Consider the following 26,675-nt stretch of genomic DNA (forward strand, 5'->3'; position numbering starts at 1 on the left):
TGACAGTCGTGTAATGATCACGTCCAGCTGGTGCCAGTGTTTAGACCGGGAATGCCTCCAAGGCACTTTGTGATGTGGCTTTATCTGAAAGAATTAATTGGTGATGCTGAGGTCGTGGTACGAGCACATCTCTAGAAGGCGCTGTCCATTCTCGTTCATCTTCCCAACGCCAAACGTGCCAAGACAGGAGGGCCAAGAGTCATGGTCGGCACCCATCCTAGCACTGAAGTCGCCCAGCAAAATCAAGTTCTCTTCCTTGGGAATTTTGTCGATGAGCGAGTGTAACTCATCGTAAAACTCATCCTTGGTATCTGTGGAGGATCTTAGTGCGGCAGCGTAAACGCTGATCAGGTTGGCAGGCCCGTTTGTGGCGTGGAGGCGGAGGGATAGCAGTCTTCCATTTCCTTGTTGGCAGGGTTCTATCATCCCCAGCAGAGTGTTCCTGACAGCGAATCCAACACCAAACTCTCTGGCTTCATCGGCGCTCTTTATTTGCCAGAATAATGTGTAGTTCTTTTCTCTGAGGGACCCGGAATCTGGTAGTCGAGTCTCCTGTAGTGAGGCGATGTCGACCTGGAGACTTGCAAGTTCGTCGTTGATGACTGAAGTCTTTCGAACATCACTGATTGTCTGGAGATCATCTGAAAGCTCAGTCAGCATGGTCCGGACATTTCAGGTACCTAGCTAGAGGTTTGAAGTCTTCTTTTTTATTTTTATTTTGTTATTTCTTGGTGCAGTAGTTGCAGTCCGCTTGTCAGGTACTCGCGTACCTTAAGCCTTACGCACCCAGCAAGGCAGGCGAACTGTGGCGGGACGGCACCTTATTGGCTGGGGGCTGCCCAGTTTGAGGCGGGCGGTAGCTGTCCAGTGAAACATGTTGGTCTCTCCCACCGTCAGAAGCAACCCCTGGCGTCTGACTCTACGCCAATCGAGCGGTGACTTATAACCGGTAAACTGCTGCTTCCCGTGTTGTGTCGACGCTGTGGAGCGAAGTTGGAATGTCCTCGCCAGGACGCAAGCCTGGGCATGGTGATATGGAGAATCAACTGTTGTCCATGCAGCTGATCCCCCCTCTCCACGCAGCTGATGGATCCAAGGGAAAGGACAAGCCCAAACGTCATGGCACCAGCTGTATCGCAGGAGTTGCCAAGATGACACTGAAATCAATGCCAAGTCGCATTAGGGACTCCTCTCAGGATTTTCTGTTGGGGTTTACTCCCTTAGCCTTTCCCATGAGAGGGTATAGTCGCAAGGCAGCGAAGGTTTGAAATCGGAGTTTATCTTCTCGTAGATGGGCGACCACCCAAGGTTAACGAACCCCATCTGCCCGAAGCAACTGGTTTTGAGACGCCAGAAACTCGCCTGTCATCCCTTCTCCAGTCAGTTTAAACAGGTTCCGCCACTCGTGAAGGCCTGGAGCTGGATTTGGTTGTCAGAGGCTCTATCAGACGCAAGCCAGTAGGAGATTTCCAAGGGAAGTGGGTGCTTATCTCCCACATCCGCCCCCGGCGATGACAACCCTTGGAACCAAACACACCAGTCAACATTTAATCCCAACATACTATTGTCGACATAAACACACCAATCGACATTTAACCCCAACATATTACTGTCAACACAAACACGCCAGTAAACATTTAACCCCGACATATAATTGTCAAAACAAACACACCAGTCAACATTTGACAACAACATATCATTATCAACACAAACACGCCAGTAAACATTTAACCCCAACATATCATTGTAAACACAAACAAACCAGTCAACATTTAACAATCTGTAGAGCTACCAATTTCAAAGCTATATGAAATATTTAATGGTTGTGACAGGTATCTTTTCAATCGTTTGATATGAAGGTAAAAGAAGATAATATTGTAGAGGCAAACAACCTGAGAAGAATCCTTCTGAAAGTTATCACCATAACCAAAGGACACATTGATCTCTTTAAGTTGAATGATCGACATTTTTTCGTCATATACGAAGATTTGTGACTTACTGATTCGGTAAGGAAATACAGATCTGATCAATTTGGCAATGAAAAATAGGACTGGTAGATAAAAATTGGAATAAACACGATATAATGACAAATAAATTTATGAAGTTGAGGTCTGGAGCTGATGATGCAAAACCTGTACCAAAGAAGGCACTCAGACTGCAGAGTATGCTAACATTTTCAGAAAACGATTATAATTTCACATTTTAACATACAACTGTCCATTCCATCCATGTGCTTATAAACAGAATTTCATATTTGCTATAAGAACGGAAAAAGGCTTCTGGAGCGATCAAAGGTGGTAACAAAAACGGAAGAGTAACCGCACAGTTTGACAACAAAGTTTGGTTGCGGATAAAGGTATTTATCTTATTAAACTATTCACTGGGAATCGTTTGGAGTCACTTAATGTCAAAATATCGAACTGGAACTGCTTTCTTGTTTGACTTATACGAGATAGGGTATTGTCGACATAGCAGACCATACAACTTAAACACCTCCAACATTTTATTATACCAGATGAACTTAAATGATGTACTGACATTGTGCAAAAACATTTTTAAAAAGGATTCAAACTCAGCAACAAAAACTATGACGAAAATCGGTCAACAACATAAAATTAAACAAGAGGCTGTAGATAAGCAAAGTATAACGAAAGAAACACTTTACGTTCCATTTCACAATAGAGTACCTACGTGTGCCTATGGTATTGTATTACCGTTATCATTTTCAGTGTAAGAAAAATTTCTCCTCAGAAATAGACACTGCAACTCTCTGCCTTTTGATGGTATGGTTATCATTTTCAGTGTCAGAAAAAAAATTGTCCTCACAGATAGACACTGCAACTTTGTTCCTTTTCATGGTATGTGTACTGTGACTGTATGACACAAGTAAATCTTTCCTGGAGCTTTTCTATCTAATTAGAATATTGCTTAACGCATCCTTAAACAGTCGAAAAACTTTCGTATTCAATCACTGAATACCAACTATGGTCTCCTTTTTTGTAGTCACTAAAGTCTGTATTATACATACATACTTACACACACACACACACACACACACACACACACACACACACATACACACACACACACACACACACACACACACACACACACACATATATATATATATATATATATATATATATATATATATATATATATATATATATATATATATATATATATATATACACACACACAGGGTATTTATCAAATGGTGAAATGTTACTATCAATCATGTTTAGCGTGATATATTTCACATCACGTCAGTAGCAAATTACGTAGCCTTCGGACTATTCGACATCATCTTAGAAAAGTGACGCATATAGATGAGAAATCGACAAAACAGAGAACGACAAACAACAGACATACTGAGAGTAATAAGACGGAAGGATAGAAAGAAGAGAGGAGAGAAGGCCTGGCATGCAAGCAAAAAAAAAAAAAAAAAAAAAAAAAAGAACAGAGTGAAAGTCAGATGTGCATAAACATGTATATATAATTATTCCTTGCTCATCGCCGGCCTCATCAACTTACCTGTACCATAATCGCATATCTGTGAGAGAAGACAGTTGACACCGGGACTTTGAAACATACAAGCTACATTTATTCCCATTGCAGGTAGAAACTGTACTAACGCCCATTTACTTGTGTCAGGTACAAAACTACTCCGATCTACTCAGGTGTGTTAGTTTCTCTCCGGTCACGTAGCGAATTCTCGGCATGAGGGAAATAGTCCATATTCAGGTGGGGCAGTGTGGGAACCAAATAGGGACCAAATTCTGGGAAGTAATTTCGGATGAACATGGGATAAATCCTACAGGAGAGGCCCAAGGGGCGAGTGACCTTCAGCTGGAAAGGATTGATGTCTATTACAAGGAGGGATCGGAAGGAAAATACGTTCCTCGATGCTTGTTGGTAGACCTGGAACCGGGAACTATTGATGTAGCAAAGGCCTGTACGTATGGAAAACTTTTCCGACCAGATAACTTTGTTGCTGGTTCATCTGGAGCTGGGAACAACTTTGCCAAGGTAATTGCTAACTTTTCAGATATTCGCCTTTTTTTATCTTCTTACGCAGAATATCTAAACTAATAAATTGCTGCACATGACTATGGACGCAATTAGTATGCGGTATTAACTCTTTTAATTACATACAATGCACACAAATTAAAATTACAAAATGCATTGGAATTTGAAAAGATGAAAGAAAATCAAGTTATACAGGTATATTAAGTATATTATTCGCTGAGTAAATATTTTGCGCAAACCTTAGATCTTTGTACTAAATTAAAACTAAACTGTGAAATGCAACAAAAAGTACAATAATTGCAATATCATCATAACACGTATTCGTTTTTGTAATTAAATGGTCGCTTTCCTTTCCGATTCATTTTCTATTCAAGTGCCAGTATGCTTCAGAATTTAATATTTTTATATATTTTCTTTATAAAATTATTACGAAATATGTTTGTGTGCATGACTTGGACTTTTAACGTAGCTTTTAACACTTTTTCAGTCATATCACTACGTTGTCTGCAGTGTGGCAATTTATAGTGATGTCAAGCACTGGGGCATCATGCCGCAGACATGTAGCATCATATCCCACCCAGTCACCTTATCCAGACACCAGGCCATCCAGTCCTAACACTAACCTCTTAATGCTGAGTGCCAAGCGAGGCAGCTGTTAGTACCATTTTTAGAAGTCTTTGGAATGATTCGGCCGGGGTTCGAACTAGCGATCTCCCGCATCTTAGGCGGCGGGAGCTCTAACCACTAGGCCACCGGCGTGGTGGAAATATGTAAGATATATATCGCTCTATCAAAATCCTTTGGAAACATATAAGGCAGCCTATATATCGCTCTCACGCTATATGTGTTCAGTCTAAATTGCAGACGATTGTCGTATCAAAATAGAAACTAGTACACCGTGGTGTGAACTGCGTAGACCCTGATCTGACGTCACATAATGCATCAGTAGATCTGGCAATGCTCTTTGCCTTAAAATAATAAGTACTACGAACATGTTGCGACAGTAAGTCTGGATATATGTTGTTCTCACTGGAATGCGCATTTAACAGGGATAAATACGATAGTGAATTCGTGGTCTTCGTTTTTCGAAGTGGTCTGTGATGGGTGGTATTTCTGACCGTCTCTGCTCCAAAGCATCCTAGACTTCTTGTCAGATTTACTGATAGCCCACGGGTTCGTAGCGAAAACCGAGAGGAATGTGTGTTTGGGTCGAACTCCTTATGTGCATTTACCTAGGTCATATTATATATTTACTTCATTATACAAAATATCTTAGCTTGTAGCTGGTTTTCCTATCGACAAATAGACAATTATGGTTACATTTTATCGCCAGAATACATTCATTGAAGGGCATGAACTGCTACTTTCTTGGAAATTTGCAAAACATATCCAGGTGGTCTTTGTTCTAAATTGAAATCAGCTGGACATTTACATTCAGCCAATGTTGAAATTAGCATTACATTAAAATAACCTGGCTGTATAACACTGCTCTGTTACTCACACATAATACTCTCTCTCTCTCTCTCTCTCTCTCTCTCTGCATGTGTGTGTGTGTGTGTGTGTGTGTGTGTGTGTGTGTAAAGCAGCCACCTTTATGAAGTGTATAAGATAGTCTATACAGAAAGGTGGCTGTTTTATATAGGTTTTAAATCCGCAAAGATCATTTTTAGTGAATTTGGAAAAGTAGCCGTTTGAGACAGATAATTGATTTATAGAGAACTGGGGTTACCTTTAGGCAACTTCGATCTGTATACAATACTGACAGCGTATTAATACACAAGGTACATGGATGAAAGCAGACACTTAAAAATATCACGATAAGGACCGGCTAAAGTGGGTGGGGGAATGAAATTTACAAGGTTTTAACTTTTCTTCTACGCTTAGAACATTTTGTTTTCAACTAATAAAACATAAATAATAACTTTTTTTCTCAACAAAAAAAACGAATTGTTTGAATTATTTAACTTCTAGAATTTCGAGGTTTTTTTTATTCCAAACACCCAACTAGAAAATAAAATGGTCTGTCCCCAGTATCCTCAAGGCATATAGCCCGAATCATACAGAGGGAAGTTATAAGAGGTCTTGCTTTATTCTTTTTTAAACTAACAAACGTTTATTTGATATCTTATAAAGTGTATTGGTCGAGTTTAAACTCATACAGTCCCATAAATGACTCGGCATTTAAAACGATGTTTTAGACGAACATCCATTTTTCAATTAAAAAAAATGTATCGTGGCTGAACATTAAACTAGTTGGCCATTTTTGAGCAAAAGCAAACCAGTCTCTTCTCAAATTTGTCCTTCCGCGTGAACAATTCTGCACACCAACTCCCGGAAATTATACATATTTTCTTTCGGGATAGTTTTACGTACTCAGTCTGGCCAGGTAGTTGCGTTTTTTTATAAAGCGACACAGCCGATTAACATTATTTCTAAGGAACAATTATTTAATTTTCAGGAGGAGGGAAAGTGAGATGTAATGAAAGAAAAAGAAATTGGCCCTTAAAAAGGAAAACATAATCTGACTTAAAATAAAATCACAGTACCCAACCCGACACCGACCCAAATACCACCCCACGAGGAAATTAAGTGGTCTTTCTGTAATCTATGCAAAAACCTTCTAATGTCTAGCGCAACAACGATTATCCTTCTGTGGCCCTGAGTGACTACGACAAACATTCTACAATCTAGCGCGACAGAGACTACCCATCATTAGTCTAAATTCTAAACTGACTACGACTAACCTTATATGGTCTAGAATGACTACGACTAGCCATATATTGTCTAGAGCGACTACCTAGGTTATGTGATCCAACGCGACTACGACTACCCTTCCATAGTCTTTTGTGACTGGCCTAGCTTTATTGTTTAATTGCCGCAATATTCATTGAAACTTCAATATTCGTTCCAAACTATTATCGAAATTTTATAACAAACTTTACAAACACAAAAGTAGTGCGAAAGTTAATGATTATGCAATAGAGCGGCCAGGAAGACACATTTTGGGACTTTTGGATTCTTCCACCGGCCTTAGTTTGTAAAGTGTCCGCCGATCGTTACAAAGGGTAGCGATTTTTATTTATATTAATAAATGTTTTTTGTTCTTAAGCTAATTACTCATAAGTAAGTTTAACGACAATTTTTGGGACTGCCATTTGTTGACCGTACTGTTCGTCAGCTTCAGAGTTAATACAAGCCATGGCTAGGGGGTGTGAACATATCTCTCTCTCTTTCTCTCTCTTTACACACACACACATGCATATATATATATATATATATATATATATATATATATATATATATATATATATATATATATATATATATATATATATATATATATATATATATATATATATATATATATATATATATATATCAGTGTGTGTGTGTGTGTGTGTGTGTGTGTGGTACCTAATTACCTCTCTCAAAAATGCACGCTCCATAATTTCAGCTTCAGAGGCTACATACATTCCTGTGTTTCGGGTTGTGTAGGAATGTCAGTAGAAATAAAATTATTTGGATACTGACTTGTGGCAAATATCCCTATAACTGAAACCACAACAGTTTTACAGATATGCTTATATCTTTTAACTATTGTATTGATCATGGTAATACATGCATTCAAAACGCATAGGTTTGAAGGTAATTGAGATCACTTTATACTGATATATTCTATACATAATATTACCCTTATTTGTTTAAAGGATCTCGCCTTTACAGATCGCTCACATCCTGTCTCTGTCCGCGTGGGTTCGAGTCTCGGCTCTGGCAGCGTAAGTATTTAAACAAAAACTTGGCAGTAGCTTCCCTCCACCGAATATACTTGACGCCATGTATAACCTGTCATGTGCTGAAAAATGGCCTTGAACCCACAAAATCCAAACGAAGACTTATTTTTATTTAATGGACGGAATAATATGCGGCCATTTCCGCCGCTGGCATTCGGTGTACCTCGTCAAGTGAAGAGTCTTGGCAGGTACTCAGTTAGCACAATATACATATCAATTAACCATGAGAGGAGTCTCATACCCGTTTTATTATATTCATTTGAGACAAGTCCACTTACCTAGGAATAAGACCGGTGGATAGTATTACTGATCCAACGGATTTGTCAGAGCTGAGGTTTTAGTTGTCCGTCTGCAGATTGATTTATATCTGATTAGCATATTACCTTAATGTTGTACCGTGTTGTAGTTATATCGAGGGGACATTTCAGTCCTTCATAATTTTATTATAAATCAATAGTCTTCACCCATAATTTAAACCTACCTAGACAATTTTAACTTGGACGGTTTTGACTTCTGTATATTGTTTTAAATTGAACGATGCAATGTCAAAACAGAACCAATAGTTGTAGTTTCTTTTCCTTCTTCGATTTTTATTTTAAAAATGACAAATTATCAGAGATGAAGGCTTTTGACAAAGTCGGTGTAATGGCAGCATTATATTGTTTCTTATGTTTTTGCGATTAACAAATACATGAGGGAAGAATCCCAACCATTATCGCCAATTTGTCTCCAATAGGCATCCGAAGTTGTAAACCTGATGAAGCTGAATTGGATACTAACGAGTTCAGACCGGGGCCAGTTTAACAGTTTCGGAAATGACTGTACCGCTCACACAAATATAAATAAAGCACGTGCTTCTGTGAAACGGGGCCGGGGGGGGGGGGGGGGAATTAACAATGCAACAACACGCTGTCCAATTTGTGTAAGATATTTTATTTTATCTTTGTTGCAAGAATACTTTCAATACAAAGCGATTTCAATTTGGCTTCAAAGATTCCCGTCAACCATTACGAGTAAAATGAGTGGGGGGGGGGGGGGGCAAGAAGGGGGCCTGGCACAAAGATATCTTAAACAATCCGGAGTAATCGGTACCAACAGTCGTTAAAGTAATTGGTCATGCCATGCATAGTAACAGAATTATAATCTCTAGATAAATTAACAGTGTACAGACAATACCGTCATTATAGGTGAGGCAAAACATTGTCGCTATCTTATTGTTAGTTCCAGCATTCCAACAGAACAACAACAACAATAAACTTTAATCAGCTTGATATTGTATTTTAATTCTTTACCAAAATTACTTGAGGAAAATCAGGTTATTCACTATTTTTTTAATGTATCGAGCATAACTTGCAACCAGAACGGGGCCCATAGATTACATATAAACGAAGGGTTAAAGTTGCAAAGCTTGCTCACAGAGTTCAAAATTCCATATACATATTTTTGTGCGTGTTTGCCATCTGAAGTGATATCCAGCAGAATAGATATTTAATAGAACTGCGTGTAATAATTACAGGTCTCACGGATGCTAGCGCAATGCAAGTGGATAGATATAGAGTAGATGTTTCAAAGTATAACAAACTTACATGCTTTTCACACAAGCACTTTAGGCCTTGCGTCTGTTTACTTTTCACGCTTTTTGCAAGTTCGGCTGGCTTCGAGGTGGCGCAATGCCATCCTAAACTGCAGTCACCTAAGTCCGGGTCCGCCAAACTTGCGAGTTTAACAAAATTGGGATGCCCTGTGCCATTTAAGTAATTGGAAATTTACTTTAGCACATGTTATGTTCATGTTTAAAGCTGTTTTGGGTTGTTGGTATGGTCTTTGATTAACTCATCTGTGTAGGGTCGGTCATACATCAAATGGCGACCCAGGCGATGAGTATCTTACGCCCTCGTCCCCCCATCCTTCCATGTATTCAGCACTCTAAACCCGACACCCAAGATCACTAGGTATCTTACTGTAGTAGTTCTTTATATTTTGCGTTGTTTTATACCAAAAAGGCGCCTCATACTGTTTAACATGCTGCCTTACTCTTAAATTGCTTCAGTATTGGAATTTAAGGCAAACTCCTCATGATAACTGGATATACATAACAGGATGTACAAAGTGGTTATAGCGAACAAATGCCGGTACAGATGGTTTTAATTCAGACAAGGTGCTCCACAGGGCAGAGTCTTACCTCCTTCTTTATCTGGTATTTAAAGAAGGGTTCCTATATACGCTTATCATGAGAAACTTGCTCTACACTTGGAGACTCCTGACATGTCTCTCTAATTCTGAAAAAGGACTAAAATGTTCAAGATAATTACCTAATGCTCACGAAAATACCTCTTCAAAATAAATATGTTGCAGTGACAATTTATAAGGCCACTAAGCAATTAAAATATGGAAAATGTGCTAGTTCAGATAAAATATTGAATGCACTTGCAATATATGGTTCAAGATAATTGTTGTCTTATTTATATTGTTTATTTTATTTTATCTTTCATACAGATAATAGTTCACAGTCGTAGTCAAAAGGTCAAATAAAAGGTTCAAAACTTAAGATAAATTGCTTTAATCGATGTAATATAGAAGTTTGTGCCTGTGTTTTGAATAAACTATTAAATGAGTAGTATAGAAGAAAATGCTTTAATACTGAGGCTCAAGCTGGATTTATATCCGATAGGTCAACTATTGATATATTTACACCTCACTCATTAATTAACCTATTTCAGGGGGAAACGTTTTGGTGCATGAATTGAGTATATAAATGCATTCGGTTACATTCCGTTACATTCTAAGTCTCTTTATGATATAAGCTTGATAAAATTGTCATGGTAGAATATTCAAAATAATGAAATGCATATACAATACTGTGTAACAAATCTAAATACAATAATGATCCTTCGAATGACTTTTATTATAATATTGGTGTACGACAAGGCTAATTTATTACCGTTCTTATTTTCAGTGTTTATAATGATATAAAGAACATTTTCATTTAAAAGGGTATTGATGGTACTGACACTGGTATAATAAAGATATTTCTGACGATATGTATTTTTATTTCAACAAGAAGTGATGGTTTACAATCAGGATTAGATACATTGGAAGACTCTTGACTGAAATTAATAATAAATATTTCTTACACTAAAGCTATGATATTCTCAGACCGTTGGAGGAGTTGCGAATGATGGCAGAATCATAAACAACAAGACTTTATTATGATGGAACTGACATTGAAATCGAAAGTAAATTTATATATCTAGAAAATGTTGTTATAATGGGCGGCTCATTTGCAATGTTGCCCATCTCATCTGTGATTTCAATAGCAGTGTGGATGCTTGGAATGCCTGCCCGTTGAGAGCCTCCGTGTCAGAGACCCTGTCCTGCCGTCTTATCCTCATTTTTCCTCATGCAGCCCATGTGAAAACGATTCATCTTCTTGGCATAGCGTCTGTGCATTGTCCATGTTTCGCAAGCATACACAGGGTCAGCAACACAATGGCCTTGTAGACCTGAAGTTGTGTTTATAGACTGATCCCTCTGCGCCCCCATATGTGCGCACAGTTATCATATCAGAAATAAACACTTGCTTTAGCTATTCTGCTGTTGGTTTCATCATCAACGTGAACTGCACGTGACAGTGTGCTGCTGAGATATGCGAACTTGTCCCTTTACTGTTATGTTAGGTTCCGCGTAAGGCTTTCATGGTGCAGATTGGTGCATCACTTCTGTCTTCTTGATACTGATTGTGAGACCGAATCTGTCACAGACTGAAGAGAAATGGTCCATACTGTGCTGCATGCCAGATTCAGATTTTGCATTCAGGAAACAGTCGTCAGCAAATAGGCGATTACTTATAATCACTTCTTGTAACGTTGTCTTCGCATGTAGTTTCCTCATATTGAAGACTTATCCATCAGTTTTTGTATAAAACGTCGATCCCAGTACATGTATCATGGTCACAGAGGTTATAAGTAAGCATGGCATACTGAAGAAGGTGTGGGGCCAACACACAGCCCTGCTTGACTCCATTGGTGACTGGGAATGGTTCATTTGACTCTTTGTCGCCCACGACACGAGAGAACATGCAGTCATGGAATGTATTTATCTGGGCAACCAGTTTTGCTATTATCTTCCAATGGTCTCCATTGCTGACTGTGTCAAAGACTTTTGTCACATCGATCAATGTCGGGTATCTGGCATTTTTCTGAAGTTGACGAGCTTCAAACACCATGTCTGTTAGTCCACTCGTCCTTTCTTAAAGCCATAATGATTCTCTGTCAGCAGCCTCTGATCGAGATGAAAGACAATACGATTATAAATCCGACACGGAATGACATCGTGAATCTGGAAGAAATCCTCTTAGAATACTTAAACTCTTTGAAATTATTGATAGACAAAATTTAAATTTTAGCAGTAGGAGATGTACAGAAATTGCTTATGACATTTTATTTTAAAAATATAGAGTAAACCCAAATAAATTTTTATGGGTAGAAAAAATGAAATAACATTCTGAAACACGTGATTTTGGACACGGTTGCAACAAGGTCTAAGTAATGTGTTCCTGCAAGTAGTAACGGACAACATGAAAAATAATTTTATTCAAAATTTAAATTCTTCGCTTGAATCTTCTATTAGTGCACGGATTTAAATTTATCTTGCAAATAGTGTTTTTTCAATATGAAGTATGTCTTACTTTAATTACTATTAAAATGTTACGACAACACTAACTAAATAGGAAGAATGTAAAAGAAGAAACAATATCTTAAAACAGGCAGATTGGTTAAATCGCAAACACTTCCATAAGAAAATAGAACGTGTAGTTCTTGCAATATATCAGAGGATAAACTTCATTTTAAATTAGAATGTCAGAGGTACATGAAATATAGACACAAATAAATAATTAAATAGCATTCGAGACCCCCGGATTTGGCTACGTTTGAAGAGTTTCCTTCAAGCAATAATCGGAAAATTTGTGAGAATTTTTATCACACTTTTGTAGATCTTCAAAAATTCACAGTGAATTATTAATGTCTGCACTATACTCTTTTAATTAAGTTATGAAACGTTTACAAAATACACTTATTCAACCAGCCTTAATTAAATGCTGTACAAGAGTTTATTAAACATTTAATAAAAATACATCAACCATCCTTAATTAAATACTGTACAAGAATTTATTAAGCATTTAATAAAAATACAATTTTTAACCATCCTTAATTAAATACTGTACAAGAATGTGTTAACCATTTAATAAAATAATCACCATTTACACCAGCCTTAATTAAATACTGTAGAAAATGATAACTATGTAGTTATGCATTTGTTGCATTTGCTGCTTATATATGTCTGTCCTTTCTTTGTTTTTTCCTTTCCTTTTGTCTTCTGCTGACTGTTTGCTAGTGTTTTCTGGTAATTAACAAACATTCAAACCTCATAATGATTCGTATTCTGACGCAAGCGACGACAGGTTCGATTACGATTCACTCTGTTGCATTTTGAATTACAATGTGTAATTTGAAGATTATTGTACATTGTTAAATAGGTATCTGTCATTACTTCGTGTTGGTATTAATTAATATTGCGTATATACATTTTCAAAAGACCAATAGGTTAATATACAGTACGGTTCTTCTACTTCATATTTCTCATATAACTTTTTATACTTTTTATGCGGACATTCCCATAAATTTCATGAATCAGCCATGCTTTCCAAACAAAATTCGCGTCAAAAGAACAGTTCATAAAGCTGTTCACGAGCATTATGCTTTGCTAGTACAAATTTAAAATAGCGATTACGATTTGTCTACATGTCAGCAAAGAAGTTAACCGCCTGTGATTCATTTAACTGCAATGCAAACATACGATCGCTAACCCCATCCTGTCACTTTGGGTGTTGCAAAAAATCACTATATCTTCCTCTATCAAAAATATATGGTCATCGGTATATCTAATACTACAGAATGTTGCGACGGTATATCTAATACTACAGAATGTTGCGACGGTATATCTACTACTACAGAATGTTGTGACGGAATATCTAATACTACAGAATGTTGCGACATTTTCTTTTAATACCAGACAAATCGTCTGTGATTTTCCGAGGTACCGATATGATTACTGTGGCTTCATTCTTCACAAGTCAATCAATGTTCTGACAAATTCCAGCTGCCGAAACCACATGGGCAAACCCCTAACACTTCTCTGGACAAATTTCAGCTTTATCGATTTCGCATTAGTTCATTTTAGCTGGTTCGATATCATCGATGCATTTCTACATAGCGATATTTTCTCTGACGATAGCGTCTTGCTATACAAACTTAAAGGGTCGAAACAGAACGATAGTTGAATGACGCATGAACTAAATTATATAACCCGTACGAAAATTAAAATTTTCTCAGTATCTTTCTGCCCTTTAACGTTAAAACATGAAGAAAATATATTTCCCGGTACTACATAGACCATTTGTGTCAATGTTGACGCTGTGTCATCTTATGCCTACAATATATACCTAATTAAATACAGCATAATCTTTTCTTCAAATTTCACTCTACAAAAAAATTGACAGCGCTTATTAATAATACCATATGTACCTTTGGTTTTGTACCGGCAAGACGTATCCTCCTCCCAGTGGTTATTTGTTGTATTTCTACGCTTACAGCATGGATTTATTACTGGTCTAACAACCCTAAAAGCGCATAAAAATGGTTTATATTATCTTTTTAGTTGTTTAAATTATTTTTTCGTATCTTAACAGGCACGTAAAAAATACAAAGAAAAGATTTGTATTTGTTCATGTAGTTCATGTTATTGTACAATAGATTTCAGCAATGATATAAACGATGTATATTTTGATCACTTTTGTATGGCATACCTCGAAGGCGACACAATTTGTTAGGCTCCATCTCTGGTCAAATTAGACATTATGAAACGTTTCGGCTCCCTAATGACTAGCAAGAAGGTCATTTGTCTGAACTGCAAAACTTAGCAAAATAAGTGGTAAAACCACCTTTGTGTCATTTTACGTGAAAAAGGCATTACAGCTAATACGACAGTTTTCGAATCGGCTCCATAAAAAAAGATATCCCTCAGGTCAATCAGTTGACGATTCCAGAAATATACTGGGAGAAGTTTCTTCGAAATTCACCCAAAGATGTGGCAGTCACAGTTGTCCTGCCTATATTCCAACTAAAGAGAATCTACTTACATTCAATTACTGACAATGCAGCTAATTGCTGGAAAACTGCAGTTTTCCTTTTACACTATACATGCGATAATTTTGTCATACATGTATCGATGACAAGTATCGTGTTACAGCATGGCTGGCAATACCTAGCTCTAAGCACAGGAGTCTGACGTGTTATCAATAAAGTACGGCGAAATCTCTGACAAGATGAAATCACCTTATCGGTAATAAAAATTCGTCGTACTGTACATTATTGATAAAACGCCAGATTCCTGTGCTCTAGGTCATTCCAGTTAATTTCTATGATGTCAATATTATATATTTCCTCACCGTAACTCTCTTAAAATATCTCTTTATATATATATATATATATATATATATATATATATATATATATATATATATATATATATATATATATATATATATATATATATATATATATATATATATATATATATATATATATATATATATATATATATATATATATATATATATATGTATGTATATATATATATATATATATATATATATATATATATATATATATATATATATATATATATATATATATATATATATATATATATATATATATATATATATATATATATATATATATCAGGTATGGGCTTTCTCATGGGATAAAACTATATGTAGAGCACTACAAAAGCAAAAACAAGGTTAGCTTCTTGAATTCTTGAATCATGAAAGCTCGGCAATGCACGTACAGCCGAAACATGGAAGTTAGTATAAAAAAAAATTAAGCGAAATAACAAGTAATTAAAACATGTTAATTGATTTAGTGTATATTTAAGTCATTCTTCTGCTTTAAATTACATTATTAACAACTATAATATTATTTGTATTTTTTCTCCCTATCTCTTGCTCTCTGGATTGTGGGCTCCATTTATGACATACAACTAGATACTTTACACTTGTGATCACAGGGAAAATACCCATCTCGTGAATGAAAAGTAACGATTCGCATCTATATAAATATAGTACATACACATTTTAATGAGCAGTATTTTGTTCATATGTACGTCTGCAGATATATTCGTCATATCAGTTTTCATCGGTCTATAAATGAACTACTGCTCCGTCCCCAGCACAAAACTTAAATCTCGGGATTCTTGGACGGTAGGTGATGTAGAAAGAAACGAATTACTGAATGTACACACACACACACACACACACACACACACACATTGTCATATATTTTTCGAAACTTTGAAAACTTTTAACTCTGCCGGGCAGTTACAGCAGATAAAACCTTCATAAAATATTTGATATAATTTTTGGTACTACTCATAGGGAGTTACAAAACACTTTTAAAACTACTTTACAACAACTGCAAAGAAAAGATCTCAAACCCCTGACGTTTGTAAGAAAACAGCAACAATTACAAAGATATCCTTACTCAGTGAAACATAAGTTCACAAAGTAAAATGTGTCCAAATAGTCATGGTTAGTGCTTTGGAATTACCTCACTCTTTATCGAACTATGATTACGAATGGTATAACGGTTCCACCAGAAACCTCAGTATTAATGTAACTAATTGCTGAGTTACTATGATTTTACTTTTACGTTATCACTGACATTAAATCAGTGTACTCTTTCGCCATCACTGACATTAACCGATCAGAAGCCGCTATTGAGATTCCTCTGGCTCTTCTGAAGAGGTGATTTAATAATATTTTATCCACTTTCATTTTCTGGCTTGAATGATGAATGCAACTTTTCTTGAGTAGCAATTTTGCTGTCGGATTAAATATTTATCACAAAAACCATGTTAATATTTATTTTCAACGCTTTTCAAGATTAATTTTTGAGAAATTGTACGAAAGTAGCTTATGAAAATTCAACAAATGATGCACAATAAGAAACGTCTGAACAGAATAGTTTTACTTATTAGAAATAGAGTTCTAGCTTGTAGTTAAAATTACAGACAGTCAGCAGTACATGAACACCGTCTCTTTCGCTTCAGGGACACTACACAGAAGGGGCGGAGCTAATGGACCAAGTTCTCGACGTAATCCGGAAAGAGTATGAAAGTTGCGACTGTCTTCAGGGATTCCAGCTGTGTCATTCGTTGGGTGGCGGCACCGGTTCCGGAATGGGGACATTAATCATGTCTAAAATCAGGGAAGAGTTTCCGGACAGAATAATGACGTCATTTTCCGTCTTGCCTTCTCCAAAGGTAATTAGGTTATTCTACTCTGATTTTGGATTGTCTGCCCCATTTATAACAGAACAAAATAATGCTAATAAGCGAAAAAGGTGAATTCGTTTATGCTTGTATCAAAAGAAAGAGAAGTTTGCGAGTGGCCTCACTCCTTTAAACGAAAGGTTCAGTCAAATCAAAACATCTTCACATGCTGAGTAAATCAATGATATATTCCTTGATGTTTGTATTCACTCTTTGATTTAGCTTCGTTTCAGATCAACCCTTTGTTGAGTCGATGCAGTAAAAGGAAAGATACCCATTACTATTCAACAACATCGTGCACACCTTTTCAAAATACTTTACCATTCGTGTTCTACACAAACCATTTGTAAAATGTTTCACTAATCTTTTTTCCATTCATTATGTGGAAATCTATTAGATTTTTCAATTCTCTGTCCATCATCTGTGTTTTTGGATAAAGGTCGAAAATTAGCCCATGTCAGATTTTTCTGCCTCATTGTTTTTGTGTACTGTCGTCATTAACTGTTATTATAAATCTGTATTCCATAAAAGTATATATCCCGTCTTAAACAGCCACCTCCTCGAAGTGAGATAAATGGCGTCTTTCAGTTAGTTGTTTAATATGGGCTGGTGTCTACAATATTGCTGTTAAGGGACGTTAAAGAAGTGAATGTGAGAGCGTAATGTATCTTTCATTTGTACTGTATGATTGACTGACTTTTGTCCATAATTGAAGGTAGGAGTTTGGGCCTACATGAATAATGTCATGTAGAGTAAACATGTTTGCTTGCTTTTGAGTTCTAAATACAGACTTGATTTTGATCCTAAAAGATTCCAATAAAAAAAATTATTTACAGTTTAATGGAAAATTCCATTAAAATAACTCACCCAAGTCGTTTGATTGTGCCTAAGTTTTTATATTAGGGATGTTTCCATCAAAATTATTCATTCTTATCTTTAACTTAAGTTATGTTCAGATTTAATTTCAGAGAATTTATTTATTTAAATTATTCTTTGCAACTACAAAATGCTCAATAATACTTTCGGACGAAGTCGCTATTTTGGAACTATTATAAATTAATTTAGAAACATCTTCCAGAATATTGGTCATCAGCAATTTCAGGATTGGAATTCATTTGGAACACCACTGGATTGGAATTCAATTGGAACACCACTGGAAATCATCCTCTTTACTTTTGGATTTTGATAGAACTATTAGGACTACGTGGGATTTATTTCACGATACTGGAAGTTCTTTTTAAATGTTCACTTTGCTTATAGGTAAATAAATTATTTGAAGTTTACTAAACTTGTTGGCTTTTGCTCTTTTCTGTTACTTAATTTAAGACCATATAATTGCAACAGTAAGTTGATTTAATTTGTTTGTTTCTTTTATCTAACACACGAAAGAGTTTCTCAAGTATGTATGCAACGAGCATTGGCTTTGACATCTTGGCATTTTTGTTGTTCGCAATATACTATAGTAGGAATAGACGGGACTCCTATATTTTTAGTGTTAAAATTGCAATTTAAAAGAAATATTTTAATAAAGGCCAACCATACTGAAATCACTTCATGCCAAGCGTGTGTTCAAGCAGATGTCATGATACACACTATTGAAAGTAATTAATCTAAACAGCTAGGTCATACGGAAACAAGAAAGAAGTATCGATCTTCGCTGTTTTCCATCGGCAACATTCGTTTTCTTTTTTTCGTCGATTATAAAATTAAACATGATTTATACACACAAAAATGTTTTTCTTTTTTCAGGTGTCTGACACAGTTGTGGAACCCTACAACTCGGTGCTCTCTGTGCATCAGCTGGTGGAAAATGCCGATCAAACGTTCTGTATCGACAACGAAGCTTTATATGACATCTGCTTTCGGACTCTGAAACTGAAAAACCCAAACTACAGCGATCTCAACCATCTTGTCTCCATGTGCATGTCCGGTGTGACCACATGCCTACGATTTCCTGGACAACTGAATGCAGATCTCAGAAAACTGGCGGTAAATATGGTTCCGTTCCCCCGCCTGCATTTCTTTGTGCCCGGATTTGCACCGCTGACTGCTAGAGGGAGCCAGAGTTTTCAGGCAGTTTCTGTTCCCGAACTTACACAACAAATGTTTGATGCCAAAAATATGATGGCAGCATGCAATCCGTTGCATGGTCGTTATCTAACGGTTGCATCAGTATTTAGAGGTCCCATGTCAATGAAAGAAGTTGAGGAGCAATTGATGAAAATACACGACAAAAATAGCAGTTATTTCGTCGAATGGATCCCAAACAATGTAAAAACGGCCGTGTGTGACATACCGCCAAAGGGTCTAAAGATGTCTTCAACGTTTATTGGAAACACAACCGCGATACAAGAGGTTTTCAAACGTGTGTCAGAACAGTTCACGTCTATGTTCCGCCGAAAGGCTTTCCTCCATTGGTACATAGGGGAGGGAATGGATGAGATGGAATTCACAGAGGCAGAGTCTAACATGAACGATCTGGTGTCAGAGTATCAACAATATCAAGATGCAACGACCGAAGACGATGTAGCTTCCGGTGAAGACGAAGCAGAAGAGCTGCCTGCTTAAGATGTTTGAAAAGCAATGGATTTATCAAATACGTTCAAACTTGTGTTAAGCAGCAACATCAGGGAAGGAGAACAAAATCGCCTCTTTCGGCAGGTGAATGCTTCATAAATGTTTATTTCTTTTAAAATATGGCTGTAAGAACCTTTTGTAATAACGTTCTTTAAGACATGTGACTGATTGATACATGTACCCTTTTAGCATGTAATACTGTAATATGAAATGTAAATAGGTATGCGCCAGGTGCAGCTAATCAACCACTCGTTAGGTCACTATGTCAAGAGTATACTGACTGAAGTCAGGGGAGACTCCTAGGAAGTTGATCGTAGTGCGCCATATGCGCGATGATTTTTTAAAAATATTTTTCTTTTATATTTATTTTCTGTTAGCAGGGAGACCGTCGGAGTTATAAGCATTTTTATGTAACAAATAATTAATGATGTATTCCAAGCTACGGTAGTATTGGTTTTAAAATAAGAGCACGCGGATGCATCGTCACAGCGTGGAGATAGGGATCATTTTAAATCGTTCGAGAAAGCAAGTTTACAAACCGGTATTAAGAAATTTACAAAAGTTCTATGAATCTTTCTAAGTTGCAGAATGTCTATATATTTTGATTCCTTAGCTAGAATTCAGGTTCACACTAAAATGCAAACAACTTGCAAACACAGTATCTAACATTTCAGCATAATTGAAACACGTAAAAAGAAATTAAGAACTGATTTACTTGTAATATAATTTCAGGGAGATTGACAGACAGACAGAATAAAAAGCACCTTTGCTGACGAGCATATTTCAAAGATGAATGATAACCTACGTTATAAACTTTAAAATACTATTGAAAAGTGTTTAGAACTATTTTAGATACCCGATTCACATATACTATGATTATTCCACAGTCTTGTAACCATGGTTAGTTGTGAAATAGTTTGACACATTGCAGAGGCAGGTGTTTTACATTTGATACATTGTAGGGGCATGAGGTTTACATTTAACAAACTGTAGAAGAACGAATTTTATATTTGACACATTATAGAGGCATGAGTTTTACATCTGACACATTATAAAGGCCATATTCGAGCTGAATTCCTTCAGAGACCAACACAACAGTTCCATATGAGCCGACACATCTTGATCGAAATCGCTCGAAATTGTGTGCGTGTTTTACACGTCTAACTACGGCACTGAACTTAAACGTTCATACCATAGGTACTCAGTTAGAAGTCTGTCAACTACGAACAACATAGATCCTGATCTGCAGTCGCATAATGCACTGTCAGATCAGAGTCTGTCTTTGTTATTTTTTCTTCTATTGATTAGTCTGAAGAAACTGCATAGATCTAGATATGCCTGCGCATTATTCGACGGCAGATATGTGTCCGTGCAGTTTGCAGTTAGATCCGACTAATAAGTGAGTATAAACGGTATATTTGATACCGCCAGTACCACACACATGTGCCGTACGCATTATATCAGTTTTTGTTCTTTTATTTTGTACCTTAATCATTATAACTCTTCATTATCTTAACGCGTGTATCATAATATTGAAAATTATTTACTGCATAAAGCATTAGCTGTATTTCAATAAATCATGAACAAAAAGAGATCGTTTGCTTAACTATGCATACTATTATGGAGCATGGTAAGATCTGAATATCTTGTGTCCAAGTCAAATTAATTCAATTATTAATATGTTTAAAAGTTACACAGATATGTGTGTGTGTGTGTGTGTGTGTGTGTGTGTGTGTGTTTCCCTAAAACCACACATACACGCGCACACTTCATAACACAATTATAATATTATGTGGTATAGTTTTGTTTCGTGCAGTTCATTTCAGTTCAGGTTAATTTAATATATTTGAGTTTAGTTTTGCTGACTTCAGTTCAGTCAGGAATATCTCAGTACGCTCTGTCTCACATAATTTATTTCAATATTGTTTGACAATATAATTTGTATCCTTTACAAAGTCACATTTTATTTCGGTGACAACGTACTTTGAGAACGAAACACTGCCTTCTTTTTTCTCATGGATCTTGAAAAAGGCACGGAAAAAAACGAGACACAGACAAAACAAAAGCAATCACACATATGCTTTTCTTGCATCTTGTTTTCTTCTTGCTTAATGCGCCAGATGTCACTGCTCAATGCACTTAAGCTTTCCCCAAGTACATAATTTAGTACTGTTAATCAAGTTGACCGCATGAGCTAAATAGTGTTAACCAAATCCTAAAAGTAGCAACAAAGTAGCTATGTTTTCGAAATACGATTTTCAAATAAATGTGATAAAATTACCGCTGTTTAATTTAAGGAACTTGATAACCAGATTACAGCAAATACAATTTTCAGCTTACTGTGTCTATGAATTTGTATTTTTTAAATAAAAAATACAATTACATGTTTTGCAGTAATTGTACTTGTTTCAAATTAGTAGCAAAAACATTAAACTAGTAATAACGTGTCATTAATTTACAGAATTTTAATGCATGCAGCTGAATCACGTTTCCTTGAGAATTCAGGTAAATGATTAAAGAAAGAAATTAGCACACCTGCTTGGAATAAACTTGTCGAGCATTTCATCTTTCCTGTGTCATTGTAGAAATTATGGGTAATTCCGGTTTGAAGGCTCATTATTATAATGCATTTTTGTTCCTAGATTGTTTAATATGATTTTGTATGCTGAAAACAAAATGTCAGTCCGTGCATTGGTTGTTGTTGTTGTTGCTGTTGTTGTAGGGTTTAAGGATATTTTTCTAGCACAAGATAGGGAAAATCATGTACGATATTATGTACGATATCATTGCCACTAATGCACGCTTAACACAGATGGTGTAGCAAAAAAATCTGTATATAATCCCCCTCCTAAATTCTTAGAAGCGCCAAAAAAATTAACAGGATTAATAACGTGTCCGTCTTTCTTGGAAACATGTAGGGGAAAATAGCTACATAAATCTCTCGCTTAGCGACCCGAAAATACTTGGAAAGAATGCTATGCAAAAACCAATTAGAAAACAAATCTCTAAGTCAGTGGAAAAGTAGGCTACGTGATTGACACTCAACAATATATAAAAAAATATCTGGACATATTACACGAGGGTGGGGTGGGGTGGCCCTGCCTATTCGAGCGCAATATGTTGCTGATATTACCGATATATGTTCCCTTGTAATCATATTTACTTCGTGTAATCATATTTATCTCGTGTAATCATATTTACCTCGTGTAATCATGTTTATCTCGTGTAATCATATTTATCTCGTGTAATCATATTTATCTCGTGTAATCATGTTTATCTCGTGTAATCATATTTACCTCGTGTAATCATATTTACCTCGTGTAATCATGTTTACCTCATATAATCATGTTTATCTCGTGTAATCATATTTACCTCGTATAATCATTTTTATCTCGTATAATCATAATTATCTCGTGCAATCATGTAAACATTACATAAACAACATTTGATGATTTTCATTTTCTCATTTTAATGTCTTCACGACGATAAGTCTTGCTCTCTGATCACTTCAATAGTGCACAGTGTAAACCATTGTTAAAAGTAGCTATAATGCAACAAAACCTGAACAGGCGATACAATGTGAAAATAAAACTAGGTCGGAAATGCAGTCACTTTATATACATGCAAGTGTATAAAAATATAAACTTTTCTAAGTACATCGAGCTGAAAATTGTATCGTGCGTTTCATAATACAAAGGTGGCCATTTGATATATAAACATCAGAGGATATAAAAGGTGACTAGTTGATATAAAGACATCACCTGACGAAAGGTGGCTATTTGATATATAGCCATCTAATATACGACATTCCCGAGTCGTATGTATCGCTGTATCAGAGCAGCCAAAATTGTCTTGGTGAACGTTTGTATTCATTAGTGTATTATTTAATAGGATCTAATTTTTCACCAACAAAAATAATAATTGAAATAACGCGCACTCTAAATATTATTAATTGCAGAATGTCACGTTGTGTGAGAAAATTTGCTTACAATTCCTGCCTCATGTTTATAATTGTCATCTGACTTTGGGTAATGTCAATATGTGTTATATAATATTAGGACCTTAGACCTATTCTGACCCAAAAAAAATACCTGTCCGTGACTTAGCCCATTGCGTCACAGTCAAGTTCGCGGCTAAGTCAAAGAGAACCTTGCCGCGGTGGCGAGAAACTGTTTTTCAATAAGTCAGTGACGTCACTAGTCGGCTTAGGTTTAGAGACCGGTAACGCGACATTATAACATATCAGTGCTACTACCCCAGACAGTTTTCAAAGAGACCACCGGTATCCAAATCAGAAGATAGTCAAATCTTGTGGCGGGTTTCTCACGCAGCCAGACATTATCCTGATACATTCATTTTGGAAGAATTAGTACAGTTTTTGACGCCACTAAAGAAACATCACTGAACTCAGAGAGCAAATTATGCACTCGTAAAACAGAGGGGAAAAAAGGAGTTCTAGGAAATTCGGACGAGATTCGGAACAAAGGCCTTCGAGATAAAATATCGTCGCACGAATCTGTCCCACTTTCCTAGAAAGGTTTATGTAAGATTTATACGTTCTTATTTACTTTAGTAGAAATTTAATCTACTGTGTATAGCTGAATTATCAACATGACATAACGTCGCGCATAGCGAATTATTAATATTCAAGATTAATGTATGTAGCTGTTAGGATACAGTCGAAATGGATTATGTAATCTGCTACGATGAATTTAATAGTATGTAGTGTTAGACCTTGTACTTGTATGTATTTCAATATATAGTTGTGGATTATGCAGAGTTATGCGTTGTTGGCCTATGTACGTATAATTAGGCATTTTATATTTGTATTTGTTTTCATACTTTGTTAGGTAGGAATTGCGTAGGAATGTTGATGTTGATAGTTTACTATATCGAGAATTAGGGATATATGTGTATGTATCAGAAGTCGTAATATTATTGTTGTTGTTATAGCCTTTATTATAGAGCAAGCGTGTATGGACTATTTATATGTGAGTCTATGAGTTGACCTAATGATTCAATCGCCATTATGTTGATGTAAGGCCTGTGAGAGAGTGTTAATTCTTGTGTGACTGAGCAAGGATAAAAAATCGTATGTTGGTAATAATACCGTAGAGGCCACGTGACACTGAAAATCATTTAACGTTTACTTACATACTGTAATAATCTCATTAACACATGTGTCTCAGTGCTTAGCGCAGTTGTTCCCAACATTTGTTTGGCCACGACCCTAAAATATATTTTTGTGAGCCTCACGACTAGATTTCCTCATTTTGAGAAGTTTTGCCACCTTCAAAAAATATCCTGGCGACCCTCTTGAGCGTCCTTAACGACCCTAACTTGGGACTCGACGTGGGGGTTGGGAATCACTGGATTAGCGTGTCGGGTCAAAGTGTGCTTTCGGTTTGAACTTTACAATCGGATAAACTATGACTTTCTACCGTGGCGTATCAGTGTACAATGGAATTTACTCCGAACTAAATAACCTACATGTGGTTGTGTGCCTTAAAACACCAAACACCGAGCACTAAAAGTGCGGGCTGTATATATCCATTAAAAAAATAAAACGCAACAGCATGGACCTAGATCTAAGCCGGCAAGTCAGGCCTGGAAATCATACAACTCGTGAGTTTAAATTTGACTTTGAGACTTTCTTCCCACCAATCACAATTGAGGCTAGTTTTGAAAAGTGGTTACCGACTGGATGATAGTAGAAATTCAATATCAGACTCAAGCTTAGAATTTTTTTATTTCCAGGCCAAGGCCTATGCCGTTAATTAAAAGTCAAACTTATAGCGTAGACCCTGACCTGCAGGCGCATTATGAGACTGTAGTTTTGAGTCTACTCTGTACACAGATGAATACAGGTTATACATGGTTACATACGTAAAAGGTAAACGATAAGATACACATCCTTGATAAAACACTTTGCTTGAATGCAATACATTGATATAAGTTACAGCTATGGATGACTTTGTTACTTTTGCATGAGGTCACCTATCTATATGTTCTTTATATATGTATGTATATAAAACTGAAAATATGTAATATACACATGAACCAAAAGTTAATTGTGCGTTTAGATGCAAAGACAAAGACATTCAACTTTATCTTACATAATTGTGATGAAAAGAAAAACAATGTATCACTTAGTACACTTTGCCTATAGTGTGTACAGTTTCATATTTGTTATAGTATACCATGTGAACATGTCACTTTATTTGATTCTGATTGGTCCAAATAAACCCATGATATTATTGTTCAGTATTCTCTTTACTGATTGGCAGCGAACGTGGGGAAACTGTTAAATTCGCCTTCTGGAATGTTTTGTTTTTGACGAACATATTGGCGGCCATTTGTCAACTCGACTCGAGAAAGGAATTCGAGGAAAATTATCTAGGCTGTCTAAATATGGACATTTTACCCCCACAGGGGTATGTTATGTCATGTATATCAATATCATAACAAAAATGGCGTAAAACTCCAAAATAAGAAGAAAAAGAAGAAGCAAAACTAAGAGTATTGCTCTGTTCATAGCGGGTGTTTAGGGTGGGGTTGGAAGGGGGCGGTAAACCTGTAGCATGGAATCCATCCTAAATACAAGCGTGGTTTAAATGTTAACTTACAGAAGTAAATAAACTCACCTCTGTTCACCGAAGAATGTGGACGTAAACCGGTTTCCAAACTGACAGAAATTTATCCAACCACTGCATATTTACGTGGTAGATATGTCATGCAGTTCCTACTCAAAATTAAATTTGTTTACATATTCTGAAGTCTGCTGTTCCGATGCAAGTACTGCAAATACCAGGTCACAAATACGCTATTAAGAAGGATGCTTGTTCTTTGACTTATAGATTGTAAAATAAAGCATTTTTTTTTTTT

General features: G+C 36.2%; 1 protein-coding gene across 1 annotated transcript; it reads left to right on the plus strand.

The window, feature by feature from the left end:
* The first annotated feature begins 3,292 nt into the window (after positions 1–3,292).
* On the plus strand, positions 3,293–26,675 carry LOC149794050 (tubulin beta-2 chain-like). Its single transcript, XM_089967997.1, has 3 exons — positions 3,293–4,029; positions 16,992–17,204; positions 18,963–26,675. The coding sequence occupies exons 1-3, from the start codon at positions 3,721–3,723 to the stop codon at positions 19,779–19,781; spliced, it is 1,341 nt and encodes a 446-aa protein (XP_089824123.1). The 5' UTR covers positions 3,293–3,720; the 3' UTR covers positions 19,782–26,675.

The sequence above is a fragment of the Sinohyriopsis cumingii genome, chromosome 8, assembly GCF_028554795.1.
Source record: "Sinohyriopsis cumingii isolate HCF-2022 chromosome 8, ASM2855479v2, whole genome shotgun sequence".
NCBI classification, from domain to species: Eukaryota; Metazoa; Mollusca; class Bivalvia; order Unionida; family Unionidae; genus Sinohyriopsis; species Sinohyriopsis cumingii.

Coding starts and splice junctions, on each gene's coding strand:
- LOC149794050 (XM_089967997.1), top strand. CDS start 3,721: ATGAGGGAAATAGTCCATATTCAGGTGGGGCAGTGTGGGAACCAAATA. Junction 4,030..16,991: donor CTGGGAACAACTTTGCCAAG/GTAATTGCTAAC, acceptor CTTTCGCTTCAG/GGACACTACACAGAAGGGGC. Junction 17,205..18,962: donor CCGTCTTGCCTTCTCCAAAG/GTAATTAGGTTA, acceptor TTCTTTTTTCAG/GTGTCTGACACAGTTGTGGA.